At 38.9% G+C, this 14,390-nt stretch overlaps 1 protein-coding gene across 1 annotated transcript; it reads right to left on the reverse strand.

Moving 5' to 3' along the window:
- Positions 1-618: 618 nt before the first annotated feature.
- On the reverse strand, positions 619-14,184 carry CD40LG (CD40 ligand). The gene is made up of 5 exons (XM_059678926.1): positions 13,962-14,184; positions 11,954-12,085; positions 6,364-6,418; positions 4,315-4,377; positions 619-1,539 (listed from the first exon to the last, which is right to left on the reverse strand). Exons 1-5 carry the CDS (start codon positions 14,115-14,117, stop codon positions 1,163-1,165), a joined length of 783 nt encoding a protein of 260 aa, XP_059534909.1. The 5' UTR covers positions 14,118-14,184; the 3' UTR covers positions 619-1,162.
- Positions 14,185-14,390: the final 206 nt, after the last annotated feature.

Consider the following 14,390-nt stretch of genomic DNA (forward strand, 5'->3'; position numbering starts at 1 on the left):
TTTCTCATTTAAGGCCCTCCCTCCAGCTTCACTTAGCTGTGATTTAAAAAAAAAGTCTCTCTTCAGTTCCCTGAAACCTTTCCAGAGCAAGCTGGAAATAAAAACCCAGATTGTTTTTTCACTGAGTAAGCTTCCATGTCATTTATAAAAGGCTATGACAGACTTTCAGGGAGTGATATTTTGTGGTGCAACAAGCTTGAAAACCAAGTTTATCTAGTTTATGAACACATCACAAAGGTTAGGAAAATTCCCTCCAAATGATTCCTCCTCCCCAAACCTGGCCTAAGCTTCAGGTGCTAAATAACAACAATAATGTTAAGGGATTTTTATTATTAAAAAATAAATAACAGGATAAAGACAAGTTCACCCAGGAAACAGTGGAGACTGCAAATAGATACAATAGATTTCCTTTAAATACACTCATTTCTTGAGGAGTGAGCAGGCTCAGAGCTGTTCTCTCTGCTCCCCCTCCCATCTACAGTGGTGGAGATAGGAACAAGGTTGAAATAAGATAACTGATTAGCAACAGTCTCACACTGTGAAGGAGGGAGAGAGGGTGGGAGAGAGGGAAGGAGAGAGGGAGGGAGGGAGGGAGGGGCGAGAGAGAGAGAGAGAATAAATGAGTGTCAGGGAAGCTAGTGGGGGGACAGAGTTTTTTAGTTCTCCACTGCATTAGACTTTCTAGAGCCTGTTCCTTTCATCAGTGACACAGGGACCCAGAATCAACCATAAGTAAATGTGAACTGAGGCTCCTTGTTTCCCTTATGTATCTTCACTGATAAATCACATACATTATCCACTGAAAGACACTGCAGGCAAAACAAAACTAAAAAACTAACTTGGCTAATAATTTGCTGTTTACTCAGAATTCAATCTGTGCATAATGGCCTTGTCTTTTCATAGGGATCTCTGGATGTCTGTATCAGTCGGGTTGCTGCTTCAGAATATAAGCTCATAGGGAACGTGGCCTCTTTGGGTTTCACCCGCCCCATATTTCACTTATTGCAGCCCTATATGCCTTGGGGTGTATAATAAATAGTTCTCCATTGGGAGGATCCTAGAGTTATAAATAGGCAGTTCAACAGGGGGTGGTCTTAACTGCTTTGCTGTATTATGAAGACTGCCAGCATCTGCTCAGCGGCAGCCTGCGAGGATACAGTGTTCAGAGTTTGAGTAAGCCAAAAGAGGTGAAGCCGGTCCCATGGCTCACTTGGCTTGGATCAGTCACATTGACAAACACTGAAGCACCTGGCTGCAATTCAAATACTCCTCCCAAGTGAATGGATTGTTGCCCGCAAGGTTTGGAGGAACTGTGGGTATTTGCCGCTCTAAGTAAGATTCTCTCAGATCCACTCGTGGACTTCAGGCAGAGGCTGGCTATAAATGGAGCTTGACTCACAGCTTCCCGATTGGAACAGAAGGTGACTTGGGCATAGATATAATAGAGTCCTTGTCTTTTAACAGCCAGCCGTTTCCCATTTTCGAGGGTTACCAAGTTGTTGCTCATGGTGTAATATCCTTTTTGGGCCCACTGTAGAACTGTAATGGAGAGGAGAAAAATTTGTGGTGAGATGAAGCATAGCATGATTCACATTCTAACAAAACATAGTTTAATGTTGACACTAATTTCATATATGAATGGAAGTTTGGGGCAATAGGGACTTTTAAGGACCCTTTCAGCCTTAAGTCTATGAAGGAGCTATGGCTGACAAATTAGCATGGGCTTTATAGTCAAATGAAGATTGGTTCCAATCCAAGCTTTATTCAAGCACAGGCAAATCTATCTCTGAGTTTTAGTTTCTCATCTGCAACACTGGGCTAATATTACAGCACATTTTAGAGACTTGTGAAAATTAAATAAAGTAACAGAGCACAGTGAGTTTCCTTCTCCCTTTAGAGTTGTTAAAGCTGATTTGTCCTTGAACTTCAGAAAGTGTGAATGATTTCAAAATTACACATCATAAATTATGCATTCCAACATATTCAAGCAAAATCCTCACTAATATTAATATTTATTTATTCCTTTCCTTAAATTTTACAAAGTCAAAGAATTGCTGGTCTACCTAGCTCAGCCTCTGCACAAAGAAAAGGAAAGACCCCATTTCTTCCGACCTGATCAAGCTGTTGCAAACCTGACCTGCCTCCCACAGCAAGGACTAAAATTAGGCAAGGAAGTATGAAAATAAACTTGTCATTTCACTATGTGTTTTGATCTCCCATTGTAGTGGGTGCCACCAACTTGAAAGTACATGTACTCTTGTGGCTAAACCAGAGTACCCACCAACAGTGTGCCATTTTCTCGGCTGAGATGTTGAGTGGGTTCAAAGTAGTGTGTGCACCTGATTTCAAATCTCAGCTCCCACAGAGAGTTAGATTACTGGGTGGGGGTTGAGGAGAAGTAAAAGTATTAATGTATTTGCTTCCTTGAGCTTTAAAAAAAAATCCTATTTGGTGGTCTTAGGCCTATCAGGGTGCAAGATCCAACCTGTTAGGACTCATCCTTTAATATAAAAAAGGCACCTGAAATGTCTGATTTTTTGTCCCTCCAGACCACTTCAGAAATGGTACTTTATTATGATGTTTTCACTTTTGGACCAATTGAGAAAAAAAGTGCAGGTTCCCTATCTTTTCATCCACTAAGTTTATTTTTATAAGTCATAATCTAATTTTCAGCCTTGCTGTGGGATGTAGGTCAAATCTGCAGCAGCATGAGCAAGTACGAACTAGAGGTTTGGGACTGGGGTAGGGGGAGGAATGTTACTTTTTTCTCACCTGGTCCTCAGGGAACCTACTGTGATGCAGACCATAAAATATACTAGGACCAATACCAATAATGGTCCTTTTAGCAGAATCTGAACATCATGGGATATATACAAGGGCAAAGATTTATATACAAATGGGAAGCTATTTTTGAGGAGGTATCTCTGTTGCTGTTATCCAATCTGGATGAGAAGGTGTCATGTGGATGGCCACCCTGGATATGTCAATATAGTTGTGATATTCTCTTATCTGTAAGTGTATTTTATAAGAAAGGGGTACTTGGAAGAATTATTAAATATTGTGGGAATACTGGTATTAATGAAGGACTTTATGTCACCTTTGTGACATCTAAATTACAGTGAAGAAAGCTAAGTAATGTCACCTTACATTTGTATAACACTTGACAGTACAATGTTCTTCCACATTAGCTGATTTCATGTTCAGAGTCACTGTGTGAAGTGAGGCAGGAAATTGCTGTGTAGGTAAAGAGACTTGCCCAAGGTCACCCAACAAGTGGTAGTCATGGTTCTTGAGCCTCAGTGTTCAAAACTCCTTATCCACTGCTCTTACTCCCATACCATGATTCACGATAACCATGTATAACCACTAAGAAATCGAAATCGCACCTTAGAAATGAGGCTGTCTCTCCTCTCCTCTCCTCTCCTCTCCTCTCCTCTCCTCTCCTCTCCTCTCCTCTCCTCTCCTCTCCTCTCCTCTCCTTTCCTCTCCTCTCCTCCCCTCTCTCTCCTCTACTTTTTTCTCATCTCTCTTTTTCTCTCAAACACACACTCTTTAGAACTCCATTCCAGAGCACTGTGCTGAATTTTTCAAAGACTTCTCTGATGCTTTCAGACTGCATTTATGTAAATGGGGGATTTTATGCTAGCGTGTGTGTTTCCATCCATTTATCAGATGTGACACATTCTCCAGCACCAGCTATCAGGAGGTACAGATTTGGGAAAAAGATCTAAGGGCTAGAACAATGGCAGAACGTATATGGAAATAAAGTCATTCAGAGTTGAAAAGATTACAGTATGTTGTCTGTTGTTACTTCATTGGAAAATCTAACATCCTGGCACCTACTGATCTTTGCAAAATGATTTTACCTTTTAATTTCCTTGAGGTTGGCCCCCATGCAAGGCTGGGGTAACATACATCAATTGACAGATGGCAGGAAATGCCCCCTGAGGCCCATTTACACACAGTGAAGAAGGGTTAGTATGAGGGACGTTCACAGTCAAGTCACTACCTGCCATCTCCTCTATGCTGTCAGAATAATGGTCTCTTCAACCAGTGATTCATCATTTATAATCAGCCATTAAACAAGAACATAATGAGAACATAGTTATTGCTTCCCACCTCCTTTTGTCCCTTCAAGTCCCATCTTTACATTTGAGCTCACTTTGAAGACAAAGGAGAACATGTAAGAGGTGTATGAGTAGGTTTGTAGATTAGGCCCCAGAGGAAGAGAGGAACATAATCATTTGGCTGCATTGCATCAGTATCCTAGCCTTCCCCCTTGGATAGCTAATGCTCAGATGCTTTTGGACTTACCAGATGCTGTTTTACTACTGGCCTCACTTATGACATGCGCTGCAATTTGAGGTTCCTGATCACCTAAAATGAAGCAAAAAACAAACTGTCAGGCCAAAGTAATGCAAAACTGCCCATGGAGCTATTTGGTTCAGTTCCACATCTGTGTAATAGAGGCTGTGTTTAAATAGGTTATGTAAAAATAAGGATAGAATGGTTTGAAATCCTTCTCACAGTGGAAAAAGTTGGTTTCTAAAAAATCTGAATGATTGAATTGGCTAATTCCACTGATTCTATTTTTCTTATAGTTGTTCAGTACTCAACTCCACTTCGCATAGATTGATACAGGCTAAAAGTACTGGTCTGCATTAAAATATACTTTGAGTCTTGCTTTTAGGAACAACTTCCATCCATTGGGAATGTTAGTGGGCCCCAAGGTCATGTCTGCACAATTAGCTAGTAAGATGCTTATGGTATCTGATTTGGTCAATTAATTGGCCAAACTATCGTATCTATCTCTAATTGTTTCTTATGTAAAAGGCTTGCTTTTTAATTAGATGTGCTGATTGCCTAAGTGCAAAGATTGTGTGGAAGTTTCTTTTTGTCCAGTAATGAGTCTGGTGTCAGACACTCTGTAAATGCCTTATAAATATTTAGTCAAATTGCATGACCTAAATTACAAGTTTTATTAAGTTTATCATTTTTCTGAAGACTGCTAGGCAGCCTGTATGATTAACTTCATCCTCCACATGAACTGTTTCCTCAAATTTTACTGTACTTAATAGATAACATGGTTCAACTCAATATATCTTAGAGTCATTCTAAAGACAAAACCTTCATGGAAATCAGATCACCCTTTGCATCTAGACCAATAATTAAAGCAGGCTCTGAGTATGCTCTTTGCCTCAGAAAACAGTATCTGTATTTCTGTATGAACAGGGTGGGGGCAAAAGTAGATTTACAGTTGGACATATGGAAAATAATATAATAAATAAATAACAATACAAGAAAAACTGTGTTTTATGTGCTCACAACTGTAAACCTACTTTTGCCCGACCCTGTATGGGCATATGCATTTGTGTGTATTAAATTTACAAAACCCATACCATCATTTTCACTGACTTTGTGATATAATAGTCTCTCTAAAAACATCCATCTACCAACTTTTCATCTTTCTGATACTCAGGTCACTCCAGGAGTTATTGTGTTATATTCTAAGAGGAACAGGGAAAATTAGGGAGTCATCCAGAAAAGGAGGTAACTAGGAAAGGAAAGGGTATGGAAAGGATCATAAGAGGAAGAGTGGAAGGTACTTGGTAGGTTTAGCTTGGAGAAGAAAAGGCTTCCATGATTACTGTTTTCAACATCTGGACAGCTGCTGTGTAGAAGAGAAATTATACTTTGTTTCATATGGCCCCATAGAGCAGAACTGGTTCCAATGAGTGGAGATTACAGGAACAAAATTCAACTCCAGAGGAGAAAAGACTTCTCTCAGGTAATATAGTAAACTTATTATAATTATTAGACCCATTCAAAGACGGGCCAGGCTGCTTTATGAGATAGAAGGTGCCTAAGCATATTCTACCAGAGGCCAGGTCAGATGGTCATTGCTGTTGTGAAGGAGATTTGTGCCCTGGTTGTGGTGTTGGATTTGAAAACCATCAAGACCCCTTCAAACCATGAGATGTTCCAGATACTCTCATATCAAGAACAAGGCAAAGAATAGAATATTGTCACATTGACTCATTCCTTGATTCCAGAGGCTCCACTGGCCATGGTTCCCCATGAAAAACTTATTGAGCAGTGAATGCCACTGCTACCAAATGATGATTTTCTTATCATCTTATCCTGTTTAGGTGGTATGGTTGCTTTGATCAAGGTATTGAAAATAATGGAATTTCTTCATACTTGGTACTGTCAGCATTAAAAGAACCCATCTGATTGTGTTCCAGTTTTATTTCCAAGGCTAAAAGTTCCCTGATACAACACTGGGTTACTCAATATAATCAGCCTTATAAAGCTTCCTTTTAGTTTTTAAGTATGCATAGAAATTGGTAAATAGCAACCTACCTTTTTGCTGTTGAAAGTTTTTTTCTTTCTCCTTCACTTCATTTCCCGTTATATCCTGAAATAAGAATCATTGCAAAAGATAATTTTAACAGGGTCTCTTCTGTGGGGTTTTAGAGGTATTATTCAATTTGGTATCAATATTTACTCTGCTGCCTGCTTCTAGTAAGGATTATCATATAGACTGAGATCCTGTCATTAATATCATACTGATTGGGAGCCAATGGCTCTGACAGATGAACTGACAGCTCAGAAAACTGAGGTGTAGACCTGGAAGCAGAGTCTGGTCTTCATTATCTTCATTCCAGCATTCTCTCTAGACTAGAGGCTACTATGCTGACTCTTCCTATGACCCCAACCTCCCTGGTTTTGACATGCATTTGCAAATAATGTTGAATGGGGAAATGTTTCTACCCTGGGAATTGGTATATAGAATGTTATTAAACATAAAGCCTGGTGTATATCTATTAGAATAAAATTTGTCTGAAATCTCCCAGAAAACGGTAACAGTAAGTTTGATTGTGGGAAGAAATCTCAACATTTTTTATTTTGTTGTTTCAGTGAGCTGAGGAGATTCTCTTGTTGCTGGTGGTGTGCCCTTGTGTGGCCCACATGTACATGGGTGGGCAAAAGTAGGTTTACAGTTATAATACAAATAAATAATATAATAATAAATAAATAATAAAACAATAATAAACTGTTTCAACTATTCACAACTGTAAACCTACTTTTGCCAACCTTTGTGTTTAGAATAATCAGCATGTATATAGGAAACACAGGCCATCTCCCAATGCTTCTGATGTTCAAAGGCAAATGCAACACTTCTTTAGGGGTTTCTTCTCACTTGGCAACTGAAGGAAAGTTAGAGGTACTTAAAGAGTATAACAGGGACAGCAACCAACACAGGTCAGAAGATAATAAAGGCTACTGCTGCCATTTTAAAGATACTGAATAAAAGGCCTCAAGGGCATAACTGGCTGGCATGAGGTCACCCAAGGAGTCTGAGGCTGAAGTGAAGAGTCAAAACTGTGAGATCACATTCATAGGCCAGGTTTAACTCACATCATCACCCTGTACTCTAAACACAAGAAAGGAAGACAGTAGTATTTTCACATCTTGTAATAATCAGTCTTGGTCTCCTTCCCATTACTAGAATCAATTTTATACAGGGCTCTTCCCTTTCATTCCTCCACTAGAAGGAATTAGTGTTGTAACTATCGATTGTCTTCTTGTAGACTCAGCTCAGTTGCCAGATGTGAGGGTATAAGTTAAAAGAACCTGTACCTCTCCCTGGCCAGTGTGGCTCAGTTGGTTGGAGCATCGTACTAGAAGGTCTCAGGTTTGATTCCCCGTCAGGGCACATACCTAGGTTTCAGGTTCCATCCCTGATCGGAGACAACTGATATCTCTCTCTCTCTCTCTCTCTCTCTCTCTCTCTCTCTCTCTCTCTCCTTCACTCTCTAAAATAAACTTTTTTAAAAAAAATTAAAAGAAAAGAAGAACTTGCACCTCGAAAAGCTCACGTAGGTCACAGAGCATCAACTTTCCACTTGAGCTGAATTGTGGCACTGTGAAAGTGTGGCAACAGGAAAATGTTTGTGAGATAACAAGTAAACAAATGAGTATTTAGTGTCTTTTCAAAAAACGGAGTGTGATGATGGAGGTTGAGATACTTTCAAGCTAGGTGGCTGCATTGGTGTCAGGGCCCAGACAAGATGAGAATGTGAAGTCAGCAAAGTTTGCCTTTTATGCACCCAACCTTGCCTTTCCGAGAACTTTCCCCCAGCCACATGCCCCAGAGCATTTTTTCTTGCTTTACACCCCACTTCAACTGAAAGACTTTTTAAAGCTGACTTTCAGAAAATCTAGGATTAGTTATTTCTCTCTCAGTGGGAACTCTTGTGGCAGGTATGGACAGATTAACCTTTAACTTAAAAAAAAAATGCCTTGACACTATTAAAGACATCTCAGGAATTGGTGGAACTAATCATTCTAACACGGTGTAGGGTGGGTAGTAAGTTTTTTTTAAAAAATCCTCACCTGAGGATATTTTTTTCCATTGATTTTTTTTTTTAGAGAGGGTGAAAGGGAGAGAGAGAGACAGAGAGAGAGAGAGAGAGAGAGAGAGAGAGAGAGAGAGATGAGAGATGAGAGAGAGATGAGAGAGACACATTGATTAGTTGCCTTCTGCTCAAACCCTGAATGGGGCCAGGGCTCAAACCTGAAACCAAGGTATGTACTCTTGACTAGCAATCAAACCTGTGACCCTTCAGTGCACTGGCTGGCACTCTAGCCACTGAGTAAATTGGCCAGGGCATAAGTAGAAAGTTTTTTTAAAAATATATTTATTAATTTAATTTCAGAGAGGAAGGGAGAGTAAGAGAGAGAGTAACCTCAATGATGAGAGAGAATCATTGATCGGCTGTCTCCTGCATGCCCCCTACTGGGGATCGATCCTGAAACCCGGGCAAATGCCCTTGACTGGAATTGAATCCAGGACCCTTCAACCCCCAGGCCGACGCTCTATCCACTGAGCCAAGCTGGGGAGGGTGTGAGTAGTAAGTTTTAATGTGAAATTACACTATTCATGATGCTGCCTCCACTACCCTAACATAATCCCATTGTCCCACCAAAGTGACAGCATGGTGCTACTTGCTTCAGTAGATGAGTTCCTTGTTATTAGAGGTGTTTAAACAGAAATTGGGGAACAACTTGGCAGGGACAGTGAGGAGAAAATTAAAGTTCTGTATTGATAATTAGATCTGATGATTTCTAAGACCTCTTCAAGTTCTATGATTCAGTACTCAAAATTCAAACCCTAGGTTGTTCTGGACCATTCAGATTCTGACCCAGAAAGACTACTAATGTTAGCTAAGAATATAAAAGTTTAATTTGGGGTTATTATTTAGCTGACCTGTTAGGTTAAAAAAAGTCCAAAATATTGTTCTAGAATGAGAAATTTGGGTGGATGGATATTGGAGTGGGGTTCAGTCATTGGAGGAGGATTGAATTTGTGGAGGACTTTGTGTCTCACCATCATGCATATCATAGGTACAGATGACATTGACCCAGATTCCACCCCTACTGCAGTAGAGGCACTGGGCTTCCTCTATCGTATGTCAGGAGCCCCAGTTTACATGCCCAAGAGGTTCTGCCTTTTTAGAATATGAAACTTTGGAGCTGTTGTGTGTTTTGTTGCTGTTGTCTTTTTGTTTGTTCATTTCTTGTTTGTTATTTTGTGTGTGTGTTTTTATGTAAGCATAAGCAGAGAGACCAAACCAGCTGTTTTTCTTACTTCTATCCTGGGTAGTTGATTTGGGAAGCTTTACATATCTGACCTGAAATAAAGCCATGAGGAATTGGCAGTTCAACTGTAAAGCTGTCAGTAAGGAAGAGAGGAGCAATAAAGCAAGAGCCAGTGTCACTGCCTTTGGAGGGACTGTGAGGAGAAAACTATGTAAGACTGATCACATAATTACAAAATGTCGAAGTTGGCAGTGCCCTTACAGATAATCTCAGCCCTCTCATTTTATAGATGAGAAAACTGAGGTCTAAAGAGGTGAAGTCATTTGCCCAAGGTCACGCAGTGAGCACATTATACACGTTATTGGGATTGTTAACCATTGTTCTGAAAGTGGCTTTATTTACATTTAAATTTGCAACACCTACCAGTACCCTGTAATACTGGCCAGAAGCCTCAAAGAACCAGAAAATAAATTCATTTCTACGCCTTACAAATAAAAATTTAGGAGTCTTTACATAAAACCTAGATTAGCATAAAGAACCTAAAAGCCAGCAACAGAGTTGAGCTGCATTCTAATTCCCTTAGATGGCTCAGAAATAAGGAAGGTCTTAGAGTAGTGGTTCTCAACCTGTGGGTAGCAACCCCTTTGGGGGTCGAACGACCCTTTCACAGGGGTTGCCTAAGACCATCGGAAAACACATATGTAATTACATATTGTTTTTGTGATTAATCACTATGCTTTAATTATGTTCAATTTGTAACAATGAAAATACATCCTACATATCAGATATTTACATTACAATTCATAACAGTAGCAAAATTACAGTTATGAAGTAGCAACGAAAATAATTTTATGGTTGGGGGTCACCACAACATGAGGAACTGTATTAAAGGGTCGCGGCATTAGGAAGGTTGAGAACCACTGTCTTAGAGTCTTCACTACTAGGTTAAATTACAAATCTGGGACAATATAGGAGGAAAAGAATAAGTTCAGAAGTAAGATCTTAAGCCCTTCAATCCCGGGTTAAATAACACATCATCCATATATGAGCACTAATTCCTCTTGGTTTACCCCAATACCTACCCACCTGGCACAGAGCTGCCTTCAATGTGGAATGCTGCCTCTTATTCATGACCCCAAAGTGGGCTGAGGGCTAAAGGTATATGACTTAGTGTTCTTAGAGGGGAACAGGTAGAAAGAATTCGTGATATTTTGCTTCAAGAGAAAAAGCCCTTAGATCTTTTGTCTATGAGGATGGAATTAATGTTGTAGGTACATCCTCAATGAATGTTCTAAAAATTCTTATTTTAGGTACCCATTATATGACTTCATGCTGGGTACCAACCTGTTTCTGGTCTAGAAAGCTTCAAGTTCTCTCTACCCCAGGCCCTAGATTTTTTGAACTGTTAATACCAAATACCAATATTCAGTGTACCTTTTTATTGGCCCTAGAGTGAACTGGTTTCATGAGCAACTGGTATTACAAGGTGTTTGGTTTGAGCAGCACTGAGAAGGTCTATTATCCATTCCCCACACCTTTCCTCACAATAAAAGGAAAAGATCTGACTTTCATGGCACTTGGAATTCCATCATAAGAGAAACATTCCTTCATGCCATGTTAGAATGTATCCATCTTTAGAAGTCTCTATGAACTCCAGTAAAGGCAATATCTTAGCCTGTGGCCTGCCAACACTGCAGCAGCAAATGGTTATCACTTCTCTGGAAAATGGGTGCACAGTGAGAAGGCATCAAGATTTGGATGGGGCCGAAACTGGTTTGGCTCAGTGGATAGAGGGTCGGCCTGCGGACTAAAAGGTCCCAGGTTCGATTCCGGTCAGGGGTCATGTACCTGGGTTGCGGGCATATCCCCAGTAGGAGATGTGCAGGAGGCAGCTGATCGATGTTTCTCTCTCATCGATGTTTCTAACTCTCTATCTCTCTCCCTTCCTCTCTGTAAAAAATCAATAAAATATATTTTTTAAAAAAAGATTTGGATGGGAAGATAAGAAAATGCAAAAAACAAGCTTGGTGTACTTCAAAATTTTCCCAGAGGCAGCTGCAAATATATGCTTATATGAATGTGTGAATGTGTTCATGAAAGTGTGTTTATTCCATAAGAAAGTCTTTTTTGTCCTTCTCAAGAACATTCCTATGAATGAACACTTCTAAATTACCATATCTTTTTAACATAGGATTTTGGCTTCATTTTTTTCTTTTCTTTCTTTTATACTCATACTATGTATGTATAAATAACAAATGTTTAAGCTTTTACCTTGTCATGATTCAGTTTCCCAGCAGAAGTACTAAAACTTTTCAATGACACTTTTACCAACAACTGAGCTCCTTACCTTGACAAAGGCTTCAAACTGGCTCCTAATTTCCTCACAGTTCAGTAAGGATAAGGACTTCTCTCCTTTGTTGCACCTCTGTATCATTTTCATGAACACAAAATCTTCATGAAGATTCCTTTCATCTTCTATCTATTTGTAAAATAACAGGGATATGAGACATGTAATTATAAAGAATGGCACTGATGATGTCTGCTGCTACATTCATTTCCACAGCATCAACAATAGGAGGAGGGTTTTTGCAGATATGCATGGGGAATAAAAAGGTACACTGAATTATTAGTATTTGGTATTAACAGCTCAAAAAATCTACAAAAGCTAGCAACTAAAATGTCAGATTATCTGTAACTCTAGGTGGAAATCAGAGCTATTCTAATACAATTTAATCACAAAGTGTAAATTTTAAAATGTATTATAGCAGCAACATTCTATAATTGTCATATTCCCCATTGCTCCAGTAGTGATCACTCATTATAAAGAGTCTGCAAACATTTCTCTACTGAGAAAATTTCCCACTTCATTTTAGTGTTTGTGATGAAGATGTTAATTTGCAATGTGTGTCAATTAACTCGAGTTCTAATTACATCTCTCTCTTTAACTTTAGTATTTGCAGAAAACATTTGAATTTTTAAAGAATCATCTTTCATTTCCAAAGTTAACAAGATATTTTATTTTCCAATGTCTTAGAATGTATGGAATTCACTTGTATAATCAACTAATTCTCTGCCGTTTTCTTGTTTTAAGATTAAATATTAGGATTCAAAACAAGATGCAATTAGCCGGTGACTTTCACTGATATTAAGAGCACACCTAAATGCTACATTAAATTTGAGTCTACCCAGGTCAATATTTACCCTGTAGAGTCTAAGCTTATGTCCAGGCTTTGATTGGCAGAGACCATTAGGCCAAACACAACCAGACCAAAACCACCCCCTTTTTTTCTCAGCAGTGAAAGCTAAAATTTGAGTAACCCATTGAATTACCTCAAACATCACTGCCCCACTTTATTCTGATAGAAAACCACATGGCCTTAATCTAGGTTGGCATTCCAATAAAAGATACTTAAATAATCCTGAGAAAATACAGTCTCCAGGTACTGTACATCCACAATTTCCACATTCAAACTTTTAGGATAATTGATCAAATTTCTCCTTTTCGTTTATGATTGATATTTTGTCAACACCGCCAATGATTCCCCTCAGTGAAAGTGGATAGGCGCAACAAAACAGGATAAATCCTAATGGTTATCTTTTCAAAAGTATGCAAAACAACCTGCTAAATTACTCTACTCTTTTGCTTCTATAAGTCTAACCAAACAATGTAAAACATCTTAGATTACATTCAGAATTTTACCAATTATACAGAGAATGCAACTACAATCAGAATTTGCAACTTGCAACTACAATCAGAATTTGACCAATTATACAGAGAATGCCACTTTTACTAAAAGGCAAATTCTGGGATTTATCCATATCTATGTTAATATGAAGCACTATGAAATTTGAGCTCAAATTGATATTCTCCTTCTGTAGTTGGAAATTTAAAATTAAAAAAAAATTGTTTGCATGATAAAAAGTAGTTTACTTTTTAAACAAAACTTTAGCAAACAATTATACGAAATGCCTACATAATGCTTACTTTGTGCCAGGCTCTGTTCTAAGCTCGTTATAAGGCTAAATTCATTTAATCAATGAAGTGGATACCATTATCATTCCAATTTCTCAGATGTGGAAACTGAGAGATTTAAATGTAAAATAACTTGCTTCGGATCACAGAGCTAGTAGAGGGTAGACTAGAGTCAAGATTTGAACACAGGCAGTCTGACTCCAGAGTCCAAGCTCTTGACCACAGACAAGAATATGAGATTTCATTCACTAGGCACAAACATTATACCGCAAGACTATTTATTGGTTTTGGTTCTTACCATTGTCCACCATTTGAGTAGAGCTAAACCAACCAACCCAGAAATTGAAGACCCCAAATTTAGTTAATAAAGATTTCATCTTACCTTGTCCAGTCTTCTGTGAAGATACACAGCAAAAAGTGCGGACCCAATCATCTGGGTGATAAGAAAAACAGTAAGTAAATACATGAAAATTTTCATACTGACGGGTGGTCCACTAGTCACAGGTCGGGGAGAAGGTTGGCTGTATGTTTCGATCATGCTGTGTTAGAATTGAAATATCTTCTGCTCGAGAAGGTGACAGAGGCAGCATGAGAAGACTGTCAAAGTGGCCACCTTACTCAGAATTAGTTAAGAGCATACAATCATCGCAGCCCACACTTCCTGGAAAATGTGCTTCGTAGTCTTCTCTCCCAGCAAAAACGTTACGTAAAGGTTTTTTTTTCTTTCTTAAATTATACCCATATCATTCACTTCCAGGCTTTCCCTTTTGTTAGTAAAGAACTTCTTCCATACATTCATTCTTGCCTTGAA

This window comes from Myotis daubentonii, chromosome X (assembly GCF_963259705.1).
Source record: "Myotis daubentonii chromosome X, mMyoDau2.1, whole genome shotgun sequence".
Taxonomy (NCBI): Eukaryota; Metazoa; Chordata; class Mammalia; order Chiroptera; family Vespertilionidae; genus Myotis; species Myotis daubentonii.

Bases quoted from the DNA above. Each gene is read 5' to 3' on its own strand.
- CD40LG (XM_059678926.1), bottom strand. From the start codon at position 14,117: ATGATCGAAACATACAGCCAACCTTCTCCCCGACCTGTGACTAGTGGA. The intron at 12,086-13,961 runs GTAAGATGAAAT...TTTTACAAATAG, and splicing joins TTCACAGAAGACTGGACAAG to ATAGAAGATGAAAGGAATCT. The intron at 4,378-6,363 runs GTAGGTTGCTAT...GCTTCATTTTAG, and splicing joins AAACTTTCAACAGCAAAAAG to GTGATCAGGAACCTCAAATT.